The sequence below is a fragment of the Solanum tuberosum genome, unplaced genomic scaffold (genome assembly GCF_000226075.1).
Source record: "Solanum tuberosum cultivar DM 1-3 516 R44 unplaced genomic scaffold, SolTub_3.0 scf00026, whole genome shotgun sequence".
Lineage (NCBI taxonomy): Eukaryota > Viridiplantae > Streptophyta > Magnoliopsida > Solanales > Solanaceae > Solanum > Solanum tuberosum.
The window spans coordinates 255,633-281,931 of record NW_006238952.1 but is presented as its reverse complement, the minus strand read 5'-3'; the positions used below and the strand labels follow the sequence as shown (position 1 = coordinate 281,931).

The following is a 26,299-nucleotide window of genomic DNA, read 5'->3' as shown; positions in this document are numbered from 1 at the left end:
TATTATATTAGAATACTTACATTATATTATATATATACTTCTAATATACACACAATATACTATCTATTATATTAGAATACTTACATTATATTATATATATACTTCTAATATACACACAATATACTATCTATTATATTAGAATACTTACATTATATTATATATATACTTCTAATATACACACAATATACTATCTATTATATTAGAATACTTACATTATATTATATATATACTTCTAATATACACACAATATACTATCTATTATATTAGAATACTTACATTATATTATATATATATTTCTAATATACACAAAATATACTAGTTAATATAATATAATACATACATTATATTATACGTGTACTTATTATAATACTTACATTATTACGGAAAATGATCAAATATACCCTTATACTATTGAAAATAATTTAAATATATCTTTCGTTATACTTTCGATTCAAATATTCCCCTCTAATTATACTTTAACACAAAGATTCAAATAACCACCACCAAATTTAAATACCCAAATGCCTCTAACGTAATTCGCGGTTTTTGATTACGAATTACCAAGCTGGAGGAATTTTGGTCCTCATGCGCTTCGTCCTATCAGGTAACAAGGAAAGCGGTGATAAATTTTTTCACTATTCTGACGGCTGTGTGGTGGAAGAGTTGCCACGTGGTGATGATAGTGGCGGCGGAGGCGATGATAGCGGTGGTGGAGAAGGTCCTGATCATAGATGGGTTATATTAGACTATGTCCAATTAGTTGTAGTTAACGCACAAATTTACAGGAGGATTGCCTTTGTGCCAAAATGAGATTAGGCTATAACATTTTTACTTCCATTAAGCAAGCAGTAGAATCCATCACTTAGTAAAATGCAAGAAGACACATGTGTATCAGCTTTTCCTAGGAATGCAACTATTTCGGATTTTCGGACATTGTAGAATGCTTGATTTGACATGATAAACAAAAATTTTCCCACTCGTTCCTTCTGGGAATCTGAAATAATGATTTGAACCCATTAAATTGTTGTTATGTTCTACTTTTCAGCTTGTTACCCTTTTTACTTATACTTGCTTGTGTGTTTCTAGACGTTCACTCACCATTGTTTTGACTACTAGAACGAGTGGCGGAAGGGCCTCAAAGCATTAAGAGCTGACACAGTACAGAAATTGAAAAAAGCACTTCCAGAACTTGAGAAGGAGGTACTTACCATATTTTGACTTCTGTTCATGCTAAGTGAATTTTTGGGTACCCTTCTGCTGTGAGGAGTGTTGTTCTATTCCTGCTAATATCCACATTTTCTTTTCTCTAAAAGGTTAGAAGGGCCATCAAATTTTGTGGTACTGCTCGACAGGTATGGTGCAACCATTGTCGCCTGTTATGTAACTATTAAGTTGTGTTAATCCATGGAGGGTAAGATTCAATGATCAGCTTTAGACCGGAAAAGAGAGCAAAGATGAAACAGAGCAGAATAGCTTTATAATATTTTAAAATATATAATTAAATATAAGGCTTTGAAGCTGGGAAGAACAACATGTCTTCTTATGTTGGGTTTAGTTTTTGTTTCCATGTAGTAACTATTTCTTAAATTGTTTTCCCATTCGTTTCAAGTTCCGGAGGCTAGCTGTGAAAGTAGGGATATTAAATTGGATCTTTGAACTTTGTCTTCTTTTCTTCTGATTGCCAGTTTTTTTTTCTTCACTCTTTCCTAGAGGAGAAGCAGAAGAGCATAGACATTGAGAGCATTTGTCTCCTGTTGGATCTCGTTTTAGGGTCTCAATTTCGGCCCCAAGTTGACTCTCTGATTCAGTATTTGAGAGTGAGTTACCCTATGTCTCCTCTTGCTATTTAATTGTCCGATTTTTAATTCATTTAAAATGTCCATTTGGTTGGCAGGGTATATTACAAGAACTATATAATTGTTAGGTTTTACTGGGGCTAATCTGATAATGCCTTTAGGATGCTTTTGGAGCTCTTTTTAGGGTGAAAATTATTAGTTTGACCGAAAAATCGCAGTTGCATTCTATGGCTCCTTTAATTGTGGATGCTCATTGACCTCCCTGTAAAAGGGGACTGTCCTATTGAACATCATATGCTGCTTTTAGTCACTTTGTCATATTTTATAACCCAAAGAGGTTGAGTGAATAGGCAGAGTAAAACCTTCTATATTATAGTAATAAGTAGACTTACGTGCTTGGTTACTGATGCAGACGCAGATTGATTATAAACATGGATCACTGGATGGGATTCTTTAGGTTTGTTAATGAGGTTAATCTTCAGTCTACTTTGTTCATTTTTTTTATTTATCCTATTTGTGTCATCATCTTATATGAGCAATCTGGTTGTTATCTGATAGTTGCTTTCATCAGAAGCCTTGTGGGGACTTCGAGGTTTGAATGTTAATTGATTAAAGTCTTATCTCTTGTCTTGATGTTTTTATGCAACAGATAAGTTTTCCAGACTTGAGCAATTATGACTCGACCCTTGCTTGGCCACTGATCCAGGATAATTTTGTCGAGTTAATGAGAGAAAAGCAGGGCAAGGAACACTGTTGTTCGGCATGTCACCATGTGCACCAAATAATTTATTTATCTGAAAGTATGTTTTCTGTTTCCATATAGTGAATGAATCCTGAAATTTGTTCGAGAAAGTTTTGCTGATAATACAAGTATCATTCCTGTGCAGGAGTTGTTCAAACCGCACATCAAGTTGTGCATACCATTGTTCCGAAAAATACCATTGTTCTGAAAAATGTTGCTTTCTTCCCCTCTCCTCCACCCTTCAACGTGTATGCGAAGATATAGAATGATAAGTGGATCTATTCTTTCAGATAACGGCCAAAGTCATCTGCGGCCCCTCAAAGTTGTTCTCATTATTCATTTAGACACCTCAACTACACCTATTACCTATTGAACACCTCTACTACCCCAAATTTGAACCGTCTAAGCATTTTTTTTATCAGTTTTCATAAATTGTGTGGCGTGTGTATTTAAGTTCCCCACGTATTTCCGACGTGTCTAGAATAACCATTTAAAAACTACTACGCGTATCTGACATGTATTTGTAAATGTCTTAATTGGGGAAGATTCCTACATCGTTAACTTTGACAGAACACTTTTCTCTCTTCGCGATATCTTCCAAATTGAAACTCTCTATCTTTGCGATTTTCTCCAGATTGAAGTTGGATTCGTCTTAGGACAGAGCCACCTTAAAGAGACTTTCTTCTGTTCTAGGTTTCCACAAAGCGGTATCAGGGAAGATTTCCTCCAGATTGAAGTTAGATTCGTCTTGTTCGTGTTACGATCTTGAAGATTTCCTTGTGTAATTTAATATTGTTAATGATTTTTACATGTTTTGTTAAATGAATTCTAAAAAGCTAGGGTTTTGTCAAATTATAGGGCTTGTGATTTTTGCGAATATTCTATCCCTTCTTTACTATTACCCAGAAAATATGCTTTAAAGCTTTGTTTTTTAGTTGTTGTATGGGTTATATGAGTATACTCCGTTATCTTAAGCTAGAGTTTGTTTGATATTTTGTAGGGCTAACAATTGACCATTGAGGAGATTATATTTACAAAGATTTACCATGGTGGAATCTTATCTGAGATATCTGTCCCTACTTATGTTGGAAACTGTGTGCCTGCACTCAAGTTTATTATTAAGGACCACTTTTCCATTTACTATTGTATTATACTAAAGAATTGGGGTATGAAACTGTTGGAGGCTTTTATGTGAAGGATTTATTGAATAAAAAATGGGTCTTAATTACAACTGACCAACATCTCGTACACCTAATTAAAGACTTAAAACATGAGGACACTTTTGAAGTATTTGTCTGTCATGTATTAGATGAACCCCTTACTTGACACTCAAGGACCTAAAGGCTATCTAACTAATGTTGGTGGTGAAGGTGTTGATGTTGACCTTGGTGAAGAGGGTGAGGCTGTTAACTTAGGTGGAGAAGGTGTGGCTGTTGACCTAAGTGAAGAATGTGAGGTTGTTAACCTTGGTGGTGAGAGTGTTGATGGTAACATTGGTGGAAACGGTGAAGATGTTAGCCTAGGTGGAGAGGGTGTGGATGATAACCTAGGTGGAGAAGGTATGGATAATAACCTAGGTAGAGAAAGTGAATCTGATTTCTTGAGTAGTGATTCAGATCTAGATGTATTCAGAAGATGGTTCAGATATTGATGAGAAGTTGAGAGCTTTTAGACAAGAAAGAATAAACAAAAAACAGAGAAAAAATGTAACTAAATTTGAAGAAATAACAGTTGGAGAGGTTGGTGGTATAGATAGAGGCTTTGAGGATATTGAGAAAAATAAAACTGACTAATATGCAGGAAAATTAGGTGGAGATGAGGATTATATTGATAGCTATGACTGTTGGAGAGATGATAGTGATGAACAACTAGATGTGGATGTTGTTAGGGGAGTAGATATACCTGCTAGAAGGAGAAGCAAAAAAGTTAGGTATGATGAAGATTATGAAGTTTCAATATTTGAGCTTGGAATGGTCTGTGAGGGTGCAAATCTGTTCAATAAAGTAGTGGCAGGTTATGCTGTAGAGTAGAGGAGGCAGATAAAGTTAAGACCTAATGAAAAACATAGAGTGAGGGTGAAGTGCAAAAATGCTAACGGTAAGTGGTTGTTATATGTTTCCATTGATAGGGACTCAGGTGATTTCGTTGTGAACAACTATCATCATATTCACAAGTGTATTCCATTAAACAGGAACAAATTGTGCAATTGAAAGTTAATTGCTAGAAAGTTTAAGGACAGAATTGTATCTCAACCATACATAATAATTTGGGAAATTCAACGTTTGGTTAGAAAGACATTAGGTCTTTATGTTGGTAAGACTCTTTGTTACAGGGCTAAACATATGATTATGAAGAAAGACATGGGTGATTAGAATGTGGAATTTGCCAGATTATGTGACTATGCAGATATGATCAAACAAACCAATCCTGGAAGCTCTTGTTGGGTAAAAATTGATAAGGAAACTGAACCAGGAAAGAACCTTTTTGTGTATTTTTATGTGTGCTTTCATGCATTTAAGCAAGGATGGTTGGAGAGGTGTAGGAATATAATTGGATTTGATGGTTGTTTTCTTAAGGGAGCTTGTAAGGGTGAGCTATTAGTTGTTGTTAGAAAGAATGTGAACAATCAAATGTATCACATTGCCTAGGTAGTTGTGGATACAGAAACAAAACATAGTTGGAGCTGGTTCATAAGTTATTTAATTGTTGATCTAAACTTGGGAACTGGTGAAGGTTTGACTGTAATGTCAGATAAGCAAAAGGTATTGTTTACATAATTTCTTATATTTTAGTTTTAATTTGATCTTTACTATTTCAATTACTTATTTTGTACATATTTTTTGTTAGGGACTTATTCTTGTCTTGTTAGAGTTGTTATCAAATGCTGAGAAAAGGATGTGTGGTAGATAAATATGGAGTAACTGGCATGTGAACTGGAAAGGAGAAAAAAGAAGGAAACAGTTTTGGAGATGCTCAAAGGCCTCATTTGAAGTCAAGTTTGGAGAAGAAGTTCATGCAATGTCCCAGCTAGGTAAGAAGGAAATAACATAGGACTTGCTACATTATGATCCCAAAAATTGGTGTGCAATGTCCAAGCTAGGTAAGAAGGAAATAACAGAGGACTTGCTACATTATGATCCCAGAAATTGGTCTAGGGTATTTTTCCAAACTCACTCCAAGTATGATGTTGTAGAAAATAACATGTGTGAGACTTTCAATTCCTGGATCTTAGCTGCTAGACATAAATCAATTATTACCATGTTAGAGGATATTAGGCATAAAATGATGAACAAACATATAGACATGATCAAATTTGCTGAAACATGGATATCAGACATTGCACCTATGGCAAGGGTAATACTAGAAAGAAACAAGGAGTATTCAAATAACTGTAATGTCCAATGGAATGGGTTGAATGGTTTTGAGATTAGTGAGGGGGAATATTCATTTGTTGTTGACTTGGAGAAGAAGCATTGTGACTGTAGGTTGTGGATGTTGAGAGGTATTCCTTGCCCTCATGCTATTTGTGCTTATTATTACTTGAATCAAGATCCTGATCAACATGTAGAGCACTGGTATAAGAAGGAAACATTTCTCAAGGCTTACATCCATTTCATGCAACCTATTCCCAATATGATGATGTGGCCTGAAACTACAAATTCATCAATAGAGCCTTCAAAACCAAGAAAAAATGCTAGGCAGACCTGGCAAGAAGAGAAGAAAGAGTAAGGATGAGCCAAAAAAATGGGGAAAACTTTCAAGAAAAGGAGTAAAGATGACATGCTCCATATGCAAGAAAACTGGACATAACAAAGTCGTGTGTGCAAGAGTAAGTAATACTTTATATTCACATTTGTAAATTGCTTAAAGTTTATATATATTATAATCATATATTTTATTTTGTGGTGACATAGTATGGGAGGGGGAGCACTTCTCAACCTACAAGTCAAGGAAATTCAAGCCAACAAAGTTATTCTCAAACATGAGTAAGATTTGATTTACATATTCATTTGCATTCATTTTCATTGTATAAGTTATTCATATCTCCTTATTTTTGTTCAACAGGTTAGAACACAATCAAGTCAACAAAGTTTTGTTTGTGCTGATACCACTGCTGTGCCAAGAACTACTCAAACAACAGTAAGATTAGATTTAATAATTCATTTGCATTTTCTGATTGTTCTACAAGTTATTCTTATATCCTTATTTATGCTATATAGTCTACAATGGGAGGTCCATCACATTTTACTTTCAGAACCACATATGCAACTACACAAATAGCAGTAAGATTAGATTTAATAATTCATTTGCATTTTCTGATTGTTCTACAAGTTATTCATATATCCTTATTTATGCTATATAGTCTACAATGGGAGGTCCATCACATTCTACTTTCAGAAACACATATACAACTACACAAACAACAGTAAAATTAGATTTAATAATTCATTTGCATTTTTTTATTGTTCTACAATTTATGTTATATAGTCTACAATGGTAGGTCCATCGCATTCTACTTTCAGAACCACATATGCAACTACACAATCAAATCAACCAACTTCTATTTCTGCCGACACAATATCTGTGCCAATACCTTCTTAAAATAGGGTTCAAGTTGGGACTAGAAGAGGATTGGGAAGAAAAAAAGCTAATGCAAGAGGGACCCCATTTGTTACTGAAAGAGATAGTTCTTCTAGTCAATTGCCACCTTTATCAGGTCACAAGAGACGATATAGTTCTGCCTTATTTGCTGCTGCTACTGGAGGAAACAGAAGGCCTAAAATTGGTTTTGGTGTTTACTCTGATCCTAAAACTGGAGCCCAAGTATTTAATGTATGTTCACTTAATATGTTTACTCTGTTTTGGTGTATATTCTGATAGTCATATTATGATCTTACCTTATCTTACACTTTCTTTCTTATATTACCGCCTGGTACATCAAGTGAAAAGATTCTACATGGGCCAACAAAATTGAAGAGTGCTTCACCAACCAATATAGACATTGGCTTTAAACCTCATGGCCTAAAATAGAATGGACAAGATGCAGTTGGCACCTCACAGTTGCAACAAATGAAAGCAAATAGGAAAAGCAAAAGGTCTTGTGGAACCTCCAAGAAGTAGTTCATTTGGAAAGTTGTTATGATTTTGGCCCATGTTAAAAGGGTCTTCAACAAGCTACTCTTTAGTTTATTTTGAACACTCGTGTAATGTATTTTTGAACCATGCCTTTGTGTTAGCAAGACTATGTATTTTTGAACCATGCCTTTGTGTTAGCAAGACTATGTATTTTTGAACCATGCCTTTGTGTTAGCAAGACTATGTATTTTTGAACCATGCCTTTGTGTTAGCAAGACTATGTATTTTTGAACCATGCCTTTGTGTTAGCAAGACTATGTATTTTTGAACCATGCCTTTGTGTTAGCAAGACTATGTATTTTTGAACCATGCCTTTGTGTTAGCAAGACTATGTATTTTTGAACCATGCCTTTGTGTTAGCAAGACTATGTATTTTTGAACCATGCCTTTGTGTTAGCAAGACTATGTATTTTTGAACCATGCCTTTGTGTTAGCAAGACTATGTATTTTTGAACCATGCCTTTGTGTTAGCAAGACTATGTATTTTTGAACCATGCCTTTGTGTTAGCAAGACTATGTATTTTTGAACCATGCCTTTGTGTTAGCAAGACTATGTATTTTTGAACCATGCCTTTGTGTTAGCAAGACTATGTATTTTTGAACCATGCAAGACAATGGTTTTTTATTACCTCTCAATGCATTTGTGTTATGTATTTTTCAACCATGACTTTGTGTTATGTATTTTCCAGCCATGCATTTGTGTTATTAGCTCAGTTTTTGAACAACAACTACACTACCTCTCAATGCATTTGTGTTTTTGTCAATAAGACTAGTCGATCCCAGAACTAATTTCAGAACACAAGGCAAGTTAGAAAACAGAGGCAAGTTACAAAAGAGACATTGATCAATCCACACTGGAAGTTACAAAAGAGACACTGATCAATTCACATTCAAACTTCCAATTTGATACAAAACCAAATATGAACTTAACAAATCAATTAAGTACAACACTAATTGATCTAGAATAGCCTCCTAACTACTGCAAAACTAAATAATTAAATACTACAATCTTGAACTACTATGAACTACACAATATTAAAGAACCATTTTATAATTAGCAGACAAAGAAAAACAATCACAACTCGGTTAAATTTGACATTTTTCCAATCCCTTTGGAGTTTAACTTCCTTGAGCTTCTCGTTCAATACCATCATCTTCTCTTCATTTTCATTCAATTGAAATTTCAAAGAATCCCTTTCTTCTTCAAGCTTTTTCACTTTTCTCTTTAGTCGATCAATCAGATTTTGTCCATCTATGAATCTATTCATTAAGAATGATTCATCAGCATTTTCAAGCGACGGATCAATCCATCTAAAATAGCCACATCCACCATTTTCCTACAAACCACATAACAGTAAAAAATATACAAAAATGTTGATTTTTCAAATAATACAATAATAGTAGTTTTTGTTCGAATAATTACAAACCTTTGATGCTTTGCATCCAAAAAATCGATGACCTGGGTTCAATGGAGTCCTCGAAGTTTTCAGTTGACAATAATAACCACACTTACATATATCGACTTCCTCGATATTCACTGAACTTTGCGACATTTGATAAAAGACAATTGATTTAGAAGAGAGAAACGTTGGATATTTAGAGAAAGAAGAGAGAATTGGGGATTTAGGGTTCTAAAATGGATTTGGGGGAAGAAGAATTGGAGATTTTAACGTTAAAATATCCAAGTTAAAATTTTAACGTTGGATGTCTTAAATGCAGGGTTAAAAATGGGAGAAAAAAATTTTCACGCGCCCCATTTGCGTGACTCACAAACGATTTGCCATGTAGGCAAAAAATGCTTAGACGGTTCAAATCTGGGGTGATAGAGGTGTTCAATAGGTACTAGGTGTAGTTGAAGTGTCTATATGAATAATGAGGATAACTTTGAGAGGCCGCAGATGACTTTGACCTTAGATAACTAACTATTTGTGTTCAACATGAATAGTATATAGATCTAAGTTACTGTTCTTTGGTATCTTACTTTCCGTATAAAAGTTTGGAATTTGGTTTGAACTTAGGAATCTAATCTATATTCGTTGGTAGGTTTAAGTAGATAATGTTATGACTTTTAAGTAGCAATTGTGGGTCCAATTCCAGTCTAAAACATTAGACTTTAAGACTGAAAATAGGCGCGCAAGAATAAAATATTGGCAGACAAATTCGGGATGGATTTGGTAGAAACTTAAGAAAAAGGAAGCCTGATAAGTGTTGCCGAAAGCTGCAGAAAGGTATATAATTATTCTGTAAAAGGAAAGACAGCGGATTCTTAAGTCTCTTAGCAACCAAAGTAGGACCTAAATAAATTGACTGGCAGAGTTAGGAATTTAGAAAAGCGTATGCAATTTTTTTTTCTTTAACTGTGTTAATGATGCGTGAAATTAAATATACACTCATAATAGCTAATACTTATCTATGTACCCCATTTGATTTTTTGTCTAAGTGTGTGCAATGGACCATCCATCGCCTAAGGTGGCTCTGACTTTTGGTTTTGAAGTGTTGCTTGGTTGGAACATGTTATCTAACATATTCCACGATAAGGAGCAACCCTCACCCACGTTTTTGCCTTTTGGGTAAGAGTGCAACACCTGATGTGTAGGTAACGCGTTCATATATCATGAGTTTTGATATTTAAGCGCAGATGTGAAGGTTAGATGTTCATATATTTTGGGTTTGAACTCTGCCGCAGACAGAAACATAATATTCAAGTGTATAATGGTGTAAGAAGTAAAAAAGGGTTCCATCAAGAGGATTTTTGAACTATTTATATTTTCATAAATATCTTTTAAAGCTCAGGTTGAATCTTGATGCACTTATACTCTAAGATCGGATGACTTGTAAGCCAAACAAATTCATTAGGTTTTGCTAATTGATAGCTATCATAATACGCATTACGCAAAGAAGTTTATACCCAATTCATTGAAATCATTCATGCACAGAATCTTTTCAGGGCTTCCTGAATAGCTGTAGTGTTTATGAAGTAAGGTGCAAAAGAATCAATTGTAAAACAGAACAAAGCATGTAGAGCGGCTTTCTTCTTCTTCATCAAGAAATCTATATTGAATTGGCTATCAATGGTGAAGATGAAGGCACCGGGCTTTTGCCTCTGCTTCTGTTGCTTGAGGTTGTGACAAGCGGAGGTGAACACGACGAAGATGGAGATGATGAATCCGAGGATGGAGTCAGCCTACTAGAGCGGCTTCTTAGTTTCTTCTTCTCCCCTTCACCTGCCTTGTCTTCGATACGATGGTGGCCAATTTTGGTCGAGTTCAAGCTCACTGGAATTATGCAATTGCAAAACAAACCTACAGCATGGATTAAGACGTGATTAGTTCTGAAGTTAAACACATCTTCTCATACAAGTATTGTTGCCAAATTTGAAAAGAATCAGAACAATATTTTTAATCACTCAAAGCCATATCAATGAAAGTTCTTGGATAAGTTTTTCCTAAAGGCACATGCTTTAACCATAACCATCTTTTCAATTGGGAATAGCTACCAGGGCACATCCGGTCCTATAAAGTCATGGTCGTACTAATTTTCTAACAGGTGTATACAGACTCTACCCTTCCTTACCTTAAAAGAGACGAAGATTGTTACCCTTACGATAGAACATACTAAATAAAGAACAGTAACTACAACAAATAATATGATAATGGGGTCGTAACAATTTCCTATTAAGTTATTTTTCAGTGTGAAAAGACCTACCTATTTGAGCTGCAAAAGAGAACAAGAACCAATTCTGTAACAAATATCCAACATAAACATAGCTAACTGCTAACTATGAATTCTTTGAACATGAATAGAATAAAGCAATGATGATTCATATAGACGAATCGTATAATTGATTGATTGATTGATTCGAGAGACTTACCGATTCGTGCAAGTCGATTTACCCAACTAGGGATAGGATTGCCGGAAAGTTTAACACAAGCATCATTGCAGAAATGATTACAATTCTTAGTTATAAGATTATAAGCATTTCCCCTATACTTTTCAGCAAACTCTTCCATTACTCTTTTCACTTCTCCATGACTCATCTCAGTCCATCCAATCAAAATCGCCTTCCTAAACGTAAATCCCTCGCACTGTTTCGGTTCCCCTTCGAAAATCCCCGTCGTCGAATACTCATGAGCTCCAAATGCATACTCTATTCCATGAACTAAAATAAAATTTTAATTCATCAACCAAAAAAACATCTAGATCTACGAAAATTCAATTGATTACTCACCTTGAACACCAGAATGGTAAACCCCAAGACCAAGCCAATAAGCATAACCATTAATGGAAGTAAGATCGTATACGTTTAGATACACCGGCACCGATCCACGCCCACAACTAACTGAATTCTTTCTGCACAGCATCTTTAAACAAAACCTCCTCCTTCTAGCAACACCCGTTTACTCTATAACCATTGTTAAAGAAAAACATTAAACACCCACATTGTAAAACAGAAAAAAATGAATCTTTAATAACAAAATTCAGGTAGAATTATGGGTTTTTTCTCTTGGGGGTTGATAGCGGCGGCGTTATAGTGCAGCGCCGTTTAATTTTGGCAGAGAGTGGGTTGTTTTTATACTACATAAAATGTAGAAAACAGAGGAAAAAAGAGGGAATTTGGGGAAAAAGCTTAAGAAGAAAGGTAGGGAACTTAGGAATATGAGCTGTAGGGTGATCCAGTTTTATTTTTTTGTTATTTAAAATTTGAAAAGATCGATTTTTCTGGGAGAAAGTAACGTACTCTCATTATGATATCCAGTGGGAAGTGCTGGAGTGTGTTCATTATAATAATATATTGGGATGGTGCTTTCATCTTATTTTATTGTGTTTCGGTTCAGTGTTTGATATTTATATTAAAGTTCGATTAATTTAGTTTATAATTAATAGAGCAAATTTGGAAAAAGTGTTTTTTTATCAAGAATATTGATTGGTCGTGATTTGGCATGGTTTACGCGTTATTGATTTTCAAAAGAGTTAATATTGTTCATTAGCTAAAATCGGGGACCGAGTGGTAAGGCTATGATCCATAGGGGGACAAATCACTCATTCTTCCATTGGGGACAGGTGCACGAACGACAACTCCAAACGTCACACATCCACCGCCTACCTGCCGTTTAGGTGCCACCAACGAGATCTAATAAGGAAGTGTTATGACTGCTCCACTCCGCTGCGGTCTCATGAACTGAAATTTGTTGCCTTCCTGCGCGCGAAGCGAATGGGCATTGTGTCATGGGTCCGTTTCGAAGTAGGGAGCGGGGTCAGAATTTCTTCGAATTCATTCGAGATGTGAGTAAAACTCAAATTGGAGAAGAATATGGTCCCTGGGTTCCTTTTATTGGCACTGTGTTTTTATTTTTCTTGTATGTCGATTTAGCAAATCAATGCCTTAAGTCATTCAACCATACCTCAAAGTTGTTGATCGAAATGGAATTGGATGTGCCGGGTTCGATGCTTGTCCGAAGGAAGGGCTATCTGATCCGATCAACTACGTAAGTCGTAGCGCACATACTCTTCCTCTATGGGCGAGTCGTGAAGTTGTTCAAGAATTCTTGTTTAGGCAGTTCATACTATCAATACATAGTGTTTTGATCTAAGATTTTAATCATTCCGTGTTTCAGCAGTAACATATTCTTCCTAGGTCTTTTTTTCGGTCAACACAGGAAAACACTCTCTTTTTGTCATCCTGCAACTTTTCAAATTTTGTATTGAACGCATGGCATAACTAGGACCTTTCAAATTATGTTTGAGCCTATGTTCAAGCCAAACTCACCCCTATTTTATTAAGGCTGGAAAGAATGCCCACCAAATTCAGATAAGAGAATGTTTTCCTCAACCATTAAAGTAAAGGCTCAACGAAGAAAGGGAGGTGTGGCGGTGGAACAAAAACACTATCGGAGATCGAGATTTTATTTTCATCGAAAATGAAGAAGGCCAAGGATGGCCTACGGTGCGTCTTATCTGAACGGACACACTTTTTCATTTTATTTCGTCAATTTTGGCTAAGAACTCAAAAGTCAAGTTTCATTCAAATTAGTTAATAATTAATCGTTTTGACAGACTGTTTTTACATAAATGATAAGTAGAAAAGTTGAAACTAGAATAAATAGTGCAGTAGCAATAAATGCGAGAATATTTACCTTCATAATCCCATTGATTTTTTACTTCGCAATAACTCAAGATTTAATTCCATAGAGATGATAAATCTTTGGCCTACAAATTCAATGAATGAATATTACCTCTCGATGGTCTTGAATCAGATCAATATCATGAATAGCAATATCTGAACTATCAAATAAATTCGTCGTCGAGAATTGAATAGTATAACATATGAACTTCTTTATTTGTTTATCATTTTTTATAATTTGTTCTTTTTTTCTATCTATCTAGTTCCTTCTTGTACAATCACCTGACGAAGTCTCATCAAATAGCTCTTTCGCGTTGGAATTGATAAAGTTTCGTGGAGTTCATAATTGCATAAAAGGAGCCAAAGTAGTGGCTGCGGCGCGTTGAGGCACTTCTTGAAAGCATAGATTTGTTTTGCCTACTTGCTGAAAGTAAAAATGGAATGGCCGATCATGAATTCTATGACATTTTTAAGACCTCATTAATCAACCAACCACTTTTTAGTTCATAATGAATGAACCTCTGGATGAAGAAAAAATATCTCCCTCGCTTTTGCTAAACCATGGGGAGCCCCGAGTAGTTTACCGGACAAATTGAGTTGTCTTGACGATACCTTTCAACATAAAAAATTCTCTTCATCACGAGACTGATCAAATTTGCCGTAGATTTTTTTTTATCTTGTCTTTGAATTAGTATTTTATTCGTACACAATCAATGAAGGTCTTTCCGACATATATACTGGAACGTATTCAATAGCATATTCTTATTTTGTTCGTTCTTTAATAAGTCATCAAATTGGATATTTTTTTATCCTACTCGAAATCAAAATCTAAGGAAAAAGTAATATCATTTACCGCACCACATGTTTGATAATGACTTTCATTACTGTTATGAATGATTATGGACACTTTGTCTTCAATTATTGTGATTTAAAGAAACCTTGTTACCCTAATATTAACAAAATGTAAAACTTAGTGCCTTTTGTAATTATTTTATAAAATAATTTGGAAAAAGTAGTCTTTTAAGTGTCTATCTATATTAAAATTCCAGAGTGAGACCGTTTTAAAAAACTTATATATTATTATATCATCGGAATAATAAAGTAATAATGATATAACTATCAACAAAAAGTGAGATTACTAATATGGAAAATATGCAATAGTAAATTACAATACTATTGAATCCAGAAAATGACTAAAATGATCCATTTATATTTGACGATAGATTTAAAATAATCTCTTGAATAAATTCTCGAACATTTTGATCCTTTAAAAATAAATTGGAATCACTTTTTTTAAACTTGAAATTAATCTTCAAGAAGAAGAATCTTAAAATGAAGAGGTACAGCGGAAAGCAAAGTAAAAAAATTCTTAAATTCGTTTACCTTTTTATCCTAATTTTAGTCAACTGCCTTTCTTAATCACTACTTTTAATTTATTTTTATCTATTTTTTCGAAGAGGTCAAGTGAATAGTTGAAAAAAATGAATTCGTTCTTTAATGAACAAATAGATTAAAAAAATTATTATGCTTATCTTAAAATTAGTGGATTAAACTATTTGACGATATATAATGATATGATGTCTCAAAATGGGGTAACCAAGCGATGAGAAAATTTTACTTTATTAAGAGGAGTAATGATTATACGTGCAATTATCTATAGGTTAACGCAATTTCCCCGTGGATTGATTCATTTGCATTTTTGTCATATTTTGTGTCGGTTTTTAATTTTTATTTTTAATTATTTATTTCGTGAAAATATATATTTATATTTTCATATTATAATATCTAAAAGTTATGTTTGTACACGACTTTAATTTCTAAAAAATATGTCTAATTAATAATTATACATAAGTTCGATTGCTGAAGGAAAATATTAAAGGTCAATTTATTTTAAAAAGTAAAAATTAAAGATCAACCAATTGAAAGAGTAAACTAAGTAATTTTATATATGGAAATTGTCATGTCCTAAGCCTAGACGACTCTCGATGAAATTAGCATTGATGTGTTAACTAATTTTTATCGTAGATAGGTTAGTGCAAATTGAACCTTTTTTTTCCTTTCTTCTTTGGTTTTATCCATATTGCGACATATCTAAAGAAACTCGAACACGACCTGTGATAAAAGATAAAAAAGCTATCACTCCATCACAACTGTTCAGCTCGTATTCCTCCTTTTTGTTTTTGTTAAAAAGGGGAAAAAGTTTTGAGGGTTTTAGAATGACGTCATCCTGCGGAACCGGGAATCGGATCTCAGCGAACCGAATAACAGGAAGCTGTCCGGTTTAGTTTCCGGTTCAATTTTCGAAAGAACTTTACTCACTGCCTCCGTTACGCCGGCTGCTTTTGGCTTCTCTTTTGGTCGTCGGTGAAATGTTGGCGAAGGTTGAGTGTGATGTTTAGCGGTCGAAGAATTTTGGTCCGTCTTTCTAGGCGATCAGCGCTCCTCCAGAGAAGAACAATTTCCGATAACAACAAGTCAATCACAATCTCCAACAACGGCAAGGTTAATTGTAATAGTTCTAAGGAAGTTGATAACTCTGTTGCTCTAAGTCGCCAAGATGCCTATAAGCAATTGGAGAACCTTGACTTCATGACTGCTGCCAAGATGCTATTTACGGAACCGCCGAAGAAGAAGAAATTCGGGTACTTTACCCATTTCGATGTTTCTGTAGTGACTTTTAGAAAGGTTTTCTCATAGGCATTTTATCAAACAGTTTGCACGTTATATTCCTGTTTTTTCAATTGACTTGCTTCAAGTTCACTTTTGCTCTTGATATTGATTTAAGTAAATAGTTGCGCTCCTGATATTGATTTAAGTAAATAGTTGCATTGTTACATTGAGGCACGCTCACATAAGGTGGATCACTTGACAATTGACCGCTGTGATGGTGTTGTAACTGGACATGCCGTGTGCCAATGTCTCTGAAGGCTAACTCTTACAGAGACGTTGGCACGAGGCTGCTTTGACAGATGAAAGATATTGTCAAGAAAGACTCCATTTTTCGTTCCTTTGACAATAATTTGTTTGGTTTGAGGATGGAGAAATCATGAAACTGGTGAATTTAACAATAATTTGTTTGATTTGATGAAGACAACTTCCCTGCACATTCTGCAATTTAACAAGAAGATTAACAGAGACAATGTCACTGTCAGAAGGTCGCGACTAAAGAATTCAATCAAGAAAGAAAAGAGACAAAAGTAACCGTGAATCAGTAAAAAGAAAAATGTACATTCATTTCCCTCAAGTTTTAAAATATTGACCTGTCTTCCGTGTAGGAAAGAATTTTCATCATATTACTGCCACTTATCACTGAGTATGCTGCGATGGTCTTTCTGGAGGGGCATATAATCCATTTTATCTCTATTTAGTCTTCACATAGAATTAGGGCATCTACACATACATTTCTTCTTTAAAAAGCTTAACCACTGTGGCAGTGTCTTTCCTTGTTGCATGTTTTTGATAAATGTGCTAAAGAATGCTTATATGATACTTCCGTTCTGTTTGAACCTATTTGTCTACTGTGAATTTGTGACCAAATTTCAACATGCTTATTCCCATTTCCCTAGAGAACCAAGATTGAGGGATCCATTCCCTTGACAGGTTGTAACCTACATCGTATTTCACTAAGTTCTATATTAAATAATTTATTTAGTATTTATTTTCATTATTGCTGGGTTGCAGATGATGACATATGTTTTGAGGTATAATGTCACCAAAAAGATTTGAATGTCAAGTTTGATTTCTCTTATGTTCTCTTACACATTTCAATTATATTTTGATGCCCTCAAAGTTGACACGCCTCCTCTCTTCAAGCTTTAAGTTGCATTATCATGAATATTGTAAATTTTTCATCTTCTTTGGGGTGATACTTCCCTCCTTATTTCAGTTGATTGACATCTTTTCTACTCTTCTTCCATGAGCAGGCTTGATTTTCATCTGGTACAGTTCTTCTTTGCTTGCTTGCCTTCACTTGGTACCTCTACTATCTTTGTTATTACATGTTATTTCATCTTTGAAGTACTTTCCCTCTGGCGCTTCTGTCTGAAACAATCTTTCTTGTACAGCTGTTTATTTGGTGGCTCAGTATGCTCGCTATGAAATTCGAAGAATGGAGGCGGTAATGGAAACTTCTCCTTCTTTGATTTTTTTTTTTGGGTCATCTTCAAATATTTGTGGCTATTAACCAGTTATAGATTTTCTTTATTGATGCCATTTTTCTTTCACAGAATATCTTCGTATGATCAAAATTATAATTTATGTACCACAGCTTACATATTCACGGTGTACTTGAATATTCTTTCTTTAGATAAATCATATTCATGGGATACTTGTGCTTTCCTGCAAAAAGAGGCTGCATGTTCTGCCCTAGTAGTTGGCATGAAGGAGTGAATTTTAGATGAAAGGCATCAAGTTACTTTTCAACACGTACAAAAAAATAATTTAATGCTGTTGCATTTAATATGCAGTCAGCCCTATATTTGATGTTCATCATGGGATACAAGAAGTTTTTCAACCTCAACACCATTTATCCCCAAAATTTCTTTTGTATGTAAATTCTTTCAGAGAAGTTATGGGTTGAAATCATCAACATTCTTCCCTTCTGGTTGAACTACATCAGTACATTCTTGGTTTAAATCTCCAGTATCTCTTTCTTAGTAGGTTCTCAAACGAGATATGGTGTTCCTTTCCAAGAACATAATCAATTTTATTATTTCCAAAAATAAACAAGAGATCAAGATTCCAGTTGGAAAACAACACCAACGACAACAACAACTACGCCTCAAATCCCAAGCCCGTTGGATTGACTATATGAATCCTCACTATCCATCTCATCCATTTAGATCTCTCATTCGAATATTCAATATATTAGGTTCTTTACTCTTAGATTTTCTCTACTTTTTCTATTGACATATAAATCCCTGATGAGATTAAAAAGTTTCCTAGGAAATATTGGATTAATGTGAGTGTAGTAGCAAAACTAAGCTTAATCTCATCTAGTTGGTATCTCCTAGGTGAATCTTTTTTTTCCGTTGTGGTTATTGTTTGCTAAGGCTGCGTGATTCTTCCGAGACAAATTTTAGGTTTACCTCGTCTCCTTTTCAGTTTATACCTATGGATTGATGCATCTAGAGATTTACATAAGACATCTCTCATTTTATCATCTATATGTGTCACTTGCACCTTTTGTAGCATGATCATTTCTAATCTTGTCTTATCTTATGACCACTCATCTATGATTATTTCTAATCTTGTAGTATCTTATGACCACTTATCTATGTTAACATATTCATTCATGTGACCCTCACTTCTTCTTTTTTGAGAAAGAATGTGACCTTCATTTTGAGGATGATATTCACTTGATATAAACACCGCCGGTCTTACAACCATTCCATATAGATTGCCTTTCACTTATGTAGGTACTCAGACGAATTATAGCAAGTATTTCAAATAATGCCACCTATGGGAAAACAACACCAATAAGAGAGAAAAGACCATCCAAATGGTGATCTTGAGCCACAAAAGAGTGGCCTCTATCTTGGCCATAGTGTGTAAACTGTGAAGTGACCTCTAAGCACTTCTATGCTATTCAGATTTGCACTCATGATCCGTCTCTTCTTTTCTGACCAAAAATTGTTTCATTTTTCAACAATCTTCTAATTTGAAAATATATTTGGTATAGTAAATAAGATGTTTAATTGGGTTTTAACACTGTATTCTACTAAAAGAACAATTCAAAAGTTGTTTTAGGGATCTAGTGATGTTTCCCCCCAAAATTATAATACCAAAACACTGTCCCAAAGCCAAACCAAAAACCAAAAGTATCAGAAGATAAGTGGAATATTGTGGAGGGGAACAGAGGAAAACTTCCAGGATTTTTTTTTTATGAGGTAATGTAAAATATATGTTTTTTGATAAGCTATCCAGGATTGTTAGTGAAAGGAAATCTAAACGTTCTCCCAACTTGCATTAAAAATTAAAAATAGAAGAAAAGAGAGAAGATAGGATGGTGTGCAGGGGGTCAGGCCCAAGGGTGTTCGCCGTAAATCATACCACATTGGATAATCTTAAGTGGGTAGAGTGAAGTTTTGGAAGACAATATGGAATATGATGGTGCCACAAAAGGTTGCTTACTTCACATGGTGTGCAGTGTGCAGCATTGAAATATAATCTTAATATCTAATATTTAAGGAGGAAAGAGAGATTCTGGTGAGTTGATTGTGTGCCCGAAGAGTGTGTGGAAATAAAGACTATTTTGTTGCACTGCAGAATTACTACCAGTCATTAGATTTCTGTTGCTAGGTAGCTGATGTTGTGCGGTGCTACTAAGAGCTGTAGCTGAAACATTTGCCAGTGGGAATTGCAGAGAGTCGGGAGGAAAGTAAAACAGCTCTAAAAGCAACACCATTGTGCCAATTTCATTCAATGATATTGAAGCATATTTGCCTCACAGAGTGGTTTATGATATCAGGAATAGTAGACCATTTGAAATAGAGGAATAGAAGAATTTTCTGTAATATTTGCAGCCAAAGGTATTATGTCTTCCCACCTGCCTAACCTTAGTAAGACAGAGTTACCTCGTACTTTTGCTGGTGGGAGGTGGCAAGTACTAAGTGAAAAAGTCGATGTACCCGGAAGCTTGCCCTGCCACCACTGTTATTAAAAAAAGAGAATGTTCTATAACATCGAGCATGACATAGGATAGGAGTACAAATAGATCACTTTTCTGTCACATATACTTTTGGTGCAAGGAAATATTACTTTTATGTAAATGGGTAAGAATGTTAAGAGGAATGAGAATATAGCGGTTTACAGTCATTTTGGAAATGTTTAAAATCATTTTGGCATTTATCTAGTGGAGTCTTTTGATTCGAAAAGAAGTGTGAAGTAGTAGTGCTTATTAGCAGTAATCACACAACTTTCTTGCAAATTGTATGGTTGAGTCGTGTTTATAAAAACACAAGGCTGTTGATGGGAGTTGTAGTAAGCAAGTGAAAAACATAAATTCTCATTGATACCTAGGATTGAGAATGCAGAAACTCAAAAAAAGAAGTGAATATTGTTTCTTTGTAAGCTAAATCGGTTTTAACTTTTGCAAAAGAGGAAAGATGTAAATAAATCTCTAAAAAAATAACTCAGTTCAGCTAATTGTCTGAGTGATATTGCAGTTAGGTTAGTGGAAATTGAAATTACTTTTGAGAGGTGGAATGGAATTGTTCCATAAGACTTGTTTCTAGTGTAGGGGGTAAAACATCAGCTGGATTTCTTTTGGATTTTATAGTTTGAATATGTATAGTAGTTCAATAAATCTGGTCTCTTGTGCTATGTCTACGGACTGTTAATTATATTGTATTCATTGGTTATCTTTTCCCCTTATTACATGTCTTATTTGGTGATCAAGGTAAGTACAGAGAGTTCTCCTACAACATCCCAATGTGTCTGACTTTACATATCGGAGCTTGTCATTCTTTACACTTGGTTGCTTTTGCTAGTACTAGTCTTCATTGATTATCTTGTTCAAAAAATTTGTACCAGGAAGCTGAAGTGAAAAAGAAAGCTGATGAAGAGGCAAAAGCAAAAGAATTGGAATTGATGGCTGAGGAGGAAAAACAACAAGGGACTAATCCACAACTTTCCGAGGTGAAAGCAAGACTAGATAAGTTAGAGGAGACCTTAAAAGAAATTGTAGTCGAGTCCAAGAAACAATCAGGTGATGTTGCAGACAAACCAATTGACAATGCTGTCAAAGAACCTGCAACAACCAAGCCAGGGACTCATGACACTCAGGAAAAGACAAATCCCTCTAGTGAAGGGGAAACTCGAGCAAAATCAGTCTTGCCTGATCAAAAGCAGATAAAAAGTGATGGTTCCTCCCCTGACGTGAACCAATGATATCAGTAGCATATATTATTTCGCGCAGTCAAGTCTTTTGAAGAGTCTGAAATGCATAATTTTGCAAAATAGGGAAAAGTCACTGCTTCATTTTATTATTTTTCAAATCAATGTGTATTAGAAGATAATTGGGAGATGTAGCATTTGTAAGGATTGCTTGCTGCCATGTTGCAGGTTTTCTAAGCGGAAAAGTTAATTTTGGAGAATACATTTGACAATAGCATTCTATTGTTGATAAATGCTTAGCCAAATCAAAATGCTCCTGAGCAATTTTGCTAGCCAAATACAAGCACCAGCTTGTTAACGCTGAGACATTGTTTATATATATTTTAGATAATTCCTCATAAAATCAGTATTCGTTGCAATCCTTTTAAACAAAATTTTGCATGCTTCTCAGTAAAAAATGTCTGACCTTACGGCGACCTCAAAAGCATGTATTTGTTTGTTTTTTGGGTTCCATTAACATTAGATTGAATGCTCTAACATGAGACCTCTAATTAAAGATGAAGAATTATTTACTTGGGTATATAAAAGGAACATGACCCATTGGGCCATGAAACATTTCCAGGTACAGCCCAATAGAGCAACTGAAATAAAAAGGAAAAATGGTTGAAGACTAAAGATTGTTAAACCCTCCTTAAGCCCTTCGCTTTCCTCTGGGAATTTGGTATTCATCCATGGCAATGGCTCGTCGATTAGTTAGACCTTTAAGAGGAATAGCCAAAAGGGTTTTGCTTCAGCAGCAACCCCAGCCAGTCATCTTCAATTTTACTAGAAATTACATATCGGAGATGCGTAGAGAAGCATTTGAAGAGAACATTCTCAGACTCCTCCGTTACGAGATTCGCTACGAGCTTGAACATTCTCCTCCCTCTCAGGTACGCAATTTCTCATTCCTTGTTAAATTATTGTTTCTTCCATGTTTTGGAGTATGAAGCAATTGCTTGGACTAAAGAGGGATTTGAATTATTTCGAGAAAACACTATTAGTTCCTTCCGTTTATTTCAGATAGTCTCATTTGCTAATGTTTGAGTAGCCAATTCAATTTTACAATAGCTAATTTACGATGGTGGCCTAGCTTATTAGTTCCTTTTAGTTACTTCATGTAATTTGCCAATGTTTGAGCAGGCAATTGAATCTTATTAATTGATTAGTGTTTACTGATTAGAATTAGGTGTTCCATATTATAGCCTCTTCACCATGAGAAAAAGATGAACCTTGTCAATCCCCGTGTTCTCTTTTTGCTTCTGGGAGTGGTCAGGAAGATGTAGGGATTAGGCTGAAGTTTGATGATATTTACCATTTTCTGAAGGTATGACTGGTATTTAGGAAGGCCTGATAGATTTTCATTCTTTCTTAGAGTAGGAATGTTCTTTTTGTTGTGCAGCTTGTTGTGAGAAAACTAGGAGGAGGTGGGTGACTTCAACAGAAGAGTGAACTGTATTAATGAACTTTGTCACCAACTATATGTCAACCAGTTGTTTGTTCCACACCATTGACATGCTCGGCTGATTCTCTGAACCAAAGTGAGAATGTTCATTTATTCTGACTCATAAATGAAGATTCTTGAACTTTAGCTTTGCATCAGATATGTTAGATAGCAAACTAATGTCAACATATGACTTTATCAAAAAAAGTAATGTCATCGTATGATCTGAAGCATTTGGGACATATAAAATATATGGGGTTGCTGTAAACATGAGACATCTGTGTATCAATTAACACAATTGCCCAACGAAATATGTATTACACAATCCGTGCATTAAAAGATCAGGTCTGAATTTCGCTCATGCAGCTACCCCACCCTGTTTTGTAATAGAATCTACAATTCTACAGACGTTACAGAAAATGCTTTGAGGTAGTTAACTTTGAAAATGCTAAAATAGAAATTTTTAATGTGGACTGACTTTAACAAGTAATTATCTTGTATCTGCTTCATCTATATGCTCTGATGTATGGACGCAACTCATGGTATACCTATTCCAAGTTATTCGTGTTGCAGAAGGAAACTCTTGAACTATGTTATTTGTTATTTGGCTAGCTGTTGCTTATGTTTTCGGACATTGAATAGTGTGAATCAGCAATGTCTCTAATGCTATTTTTGCAATTACTGAATTGCAGCCTATCACAAAATTTGATTCATTTATCATTGATGAAAGGGCTGGAGAGCAATGGATTAAATTAAACAAGAAATTTGGAGAGAATGAAGAAATTAAAGTTGAAGTTACTATGTTTGATGCATCTATTCCTGTTCAAAAAGGTAGTGATGTATCTGCAGCAGATGATGTGCAACTTCACATAACTATGATTGTCAATGTTCTCAAAGGAGAAGGCAATGAAGTGCTAGAGTTTGTTTGTTCTGCATGGCCAAACAGCGTTGAGATTCGTAAAGTTTACATGCGTCGGCAGAATGGCATAGTGGATCAGCCTTATGTAGGCCCTCCATTTAAGTATGTATCTCTGGTCTAATTCACCAATCTCCATCTTGCTTGCTTACATGCTGAGTTTGCTTATAAGGTTGTTAAGAACTTCAGGATTGGGAAATTTTGTGAAACTGAACATTCCAAAATTTCTTCTGAGTTTGCTTATGTGGTTAAGAACTTCAGGATGGGGAAATGTGTGAAATTGAACATTCCAAAATTTCCTCAACTCTTGTATTACCCTGATTTGCAGGGAATTGGATGATGAACTGCAGAATTCTCTTTATGATTTCCTAGAGACAAGGGGAATAAGCGATGAACTTTGTGCATTCTTACATCAATACATGAAGAACAAAGATAAACTTGAATTTGTTCGCTGGATGGAAAAGGCCAAATCGTTCATAGAGAAGAAATAGAGATAAGTGGTTGCATTTCTCCCGCGAATGTTGTTTTGCTGACTTGCTTGCGGACCATTCTCTGGATGTCATTACTTGTGAAAAGTTATACTTGCAGGTTTAGAATGTGAAAGAAACACTTTTTAGCTCAATTGGAAGTCTTGCCATACTAATATATGTCTTTTCAAGGTTTCCTACTACATCAGAGACAAATCAGCCTTACCGAGAAGACAGGCAATAACATTTACTAACTAGTTGATGTATTGCATGAAGTTCAAAATCATCTCACATACTTCAATCACAAAGTTTACACTGCATCTTAGCGAAGTTTACACCTGGCTTTGCTATGAAGACAATGCATTTGGCGTAATAGGTTTCTCCTTTCCTTGACCTCTCTGCCACATACTTGTACTTGAACTTTTTAGATTGCTATGTGAAACACTGATTTTGCTGGTGCATAGAGAGCTTCCAGTAATGGTCATAATGTTTAGGAGCAAACTATTATATTATGTATTTGTGGTCTACTTCAGTAGCAATTTAGTCAGTTCAATTTTGAGCAAGCTTCCGCTTTCAACTTAAGACGTTTTCATTGTAACCATGTCCCTCATATGGGCATTGTCTTTTACTGTTTCAAAAACTCAACTATCCTGGAAAAGGCAAATTATATTTGGCTATACTATCTTATTTTCTTTGCGTCCCTTTTGTTTTTTAAAACCATTTTGCTGCTATGCCAAATGTCCTGGTGTAGACTGTTTCACATTTTATGCCACAGTTACTCAACATATTCAATCAAATATTTCGTGATGCAGCATAAGTGCTTCCTTCCAGCTGTCTTCCGACTTTACTGTCTATTAGTAACTTAGTATAACCAAAGATACTTTTAACTTTTATCGGTGGTAGATATCAGCATTAACTAAAGTTGCATTAAGATATACTATCATAATTTTTGCTGATATTTATCTAGTCAGATAGACTGTCTTTTCCATGATTGAGAAGATTAGGTATGTTATATTACACTTGTCTGCATCTGACCTTGGATGCTTGTTTAAGTGGACTCTTGCACTCATGCTTGTATGCCTATTTGTAAGACAATGTAGTAGGTATTAGTAACTATTTCTCTGTCTATGTCAACTCTCTCTTTTTTAGTTTTCTTATTGAAAACAAACACTATTGTGCTCTATTACTACATGTGAGTCCCTCTTTCATTTGTAACCTAGTTAATGTAATTCCTAGAGAATTTAAGAAATGTACCTATGGCTAGGGTGTCAGATAGATGGGTTGGATTGGATTTGAGCATGTTAAAATGGGTTATGCTAAAACTAGCCAAAAGTTACTTGGCCTGAAATAGATTGGGTCATGACTCATGACACACCCAACTTGGCCTAACTTTTTTGAATTGTCCACTTCCCCCTACCCTATCCCAGCCCTGCCCCTTGCTCATTCTCACCCTCCTCTACCATCCATCGAGTCTCGGGACTTCATATCTGACTTGGGACATAAGACTTGAGTCTAATAGAGACCCAATCTGAGACACAACCCTGACTCTGTACCCAAGACTCGAGCCATGAAACTTGAAACTCAAGACCCTACCTTCTTCCAAGACCTGTTCCTCGATACCTAATCCCAGCCTAAGACCCGACCTGACCTTGACCTGTAACCTGACTCCCAATCCATAGAAAAAATCAAAGTAAATCTGTAGCAGTAAACCCAAAAATGAGTTATGTTGGGTTGAGGCAAAATCAACCCAATATGAAATTATCTTGTGCCGAACTCATAAGATTTTGGGTGGGTTGGACGGG

At 35.1% G+C, this 26,299-nt stretch overlaps 3 protein-coding genes and 1 long non-coding RNA gene across 5 annotated transcripts; 3 read left to right on the top strand and 1 right to left on the bottom strand.

Annotated features, from left to right (window-relative positions):
* The first annotated feature begins 1,095 nt into the window (after window positions 1–1,095).
* On the top strand, window positions 1,096–2,158 carry LOC107059556 (uncharacterized). Its single transcript, XR_001472722.1, has 3 exons — window positions 1,096–1,200; window positions 1,314–1,352; window positions 1,711–2,158. It is a non-coding gene; the product is annotated as an uncharacterized lncRNA (long non-coding RNA).
* An 8,404-nt stretch (window positions 2,159–10,562) lies between these two features.
* Window positions 10,563–12,402, bottom strand: LOC102601212 (deSI-like protein At4g17486). Of its 2 annotated transcripts, none has more exons than XM_006341305.2 (3): window positions 11,903–12,402; window positions 11,546–11,833; window positions 10,563–10,976 (listed from the first exon to the last, which is right to left on the bottom strand). In XM_006341305.2, exons 1-3 carry the CDS (start codon window positions 12,033–12,035, stop codon window positions 10,726–10,728), a joined length of 672 nt encoding a protein of 223 aa, XP_006341367.1. In that variant the 5' UTR covers window positions 12,036–12,402; the 3' UTR covers window positions 10,563–10,725. The 2 variants fall into 2 exon arrangements, with proteins under 2 accessions (XP_006341367.1, XP_006341368.1); XM_006341306.2 differs by having other exon boundaries at window positions 11,546–11,821.
* Window positions 12,403–15,970: 3,568 nt separating this feature from the next.
* LOC102592293 (uncharacterized) lies at window positions 15,971–21,905 on the top strand. The gene is made up of 4 exons (XM_006341626.2): window positions 15,971–16,437; window positions 17,719–17,768; window positions 17,860–17,912; window positions 21,329–21,905. Exons 1-4 carry the CDS (start codon window positions 16,187–16,189, stop codon window positions 21,683–21,685), a joined length of 711 nt encoding a protein of 236 aa, XP_006341688.1. The 5' UTR covers window positions 15,971–16,186; the 3' UTR covers window positions 21,686–21,905.
* Window positions 21,906–22,310: 405 nt separating this feature from the next.
* LOC102600873 (uncharacterized protein At2g39795, mitochondrial) lies at window positions 22,311–25,176 on the top strand. Its single transcript, XM_006341304.2, has 3 exons — window positions 22,311–22,563; window positions 23,807–24,135; window positions 24,359–25,176. The coding sequence occupies exons 1-3, from the start codon at window positions 22,363–22,365 to the stop codon at window positions 24,519–24,521; spliced, it is 693 nt and encodes a 230-aa protein (XP_006341366.1). The 5' UTR covers window positions 22,311–22,362; the 3' UTR covers window positions 24,522–25,176.
* Window positions 25,177–26,299: the final 1,123 nt, after the last annotated feature.

Bases quoted from the DNA above. Each gene is read 5' to 3' on its own strand.
- LOC102601212 (XM_006341305.2), bottom strand. From the start codon at position 12,035: ATGCTGTGCAGAAAGAATTCAGTTAGTTGTGGGCGTGGATCGGTGCCG. The intron at 11,834-11,902 runs GTGAGTAATCAA...ATTTTATTTTAG, and splicing joins TTACCATTCTGGTGTTCAAG to TTCATGGAATAGAGTATGCA. The intron at 10,977-11,545 runs GTAAGTCTCTCG...TCCATGCTGTAG, and splicing joins AAATCGACTTGCACGAATCG to GTTTGTTTTGCAATTGCATA.
- LOC102592293 (XM_006341626.2), top strand. From the start codon at position 16,187: ATGTTTAGCGGTCGAAGAATTTTGGTCCGTCTTTCTAGGCGATCAGCG. The intron at 17,769-17,859 runs GTACCTCTACTA...TTTCTTGTACAG, and splicing joins TGCTTGCTTGCCTTCACTTG to CTGTTTATTTGGTGGCTCAG. The intron at 17,913-21,328 runs GTAATGGAAACT...AATTTGTACCAG, and splicing joins AAATTCGAAGAATGGAGGCG to GAAGCTGAAGTGAAAAAGAA.
- LOC102600873 (XM_006341304.2), top strand. From the start codon at position 22,363: ATGGCAATGGCTCGTCGATTAGTTAGACCTTTAAGAGGAATAGCCAAA. The intron at 22,564-23,806 runs GTACGCAATTTC...ACTGAATTGCAG, and splicing joins AACATTCTCCTCCCTCTCAG to CCTATCACAAAATTTGATTC. The intron at 24,136-24,358 runs GTATGTATCTCT...CCTGATTTGCAG, and splicing joins TATGTAGGCCCTCCATTTAA to GGAATTGGATGATGAACTGC.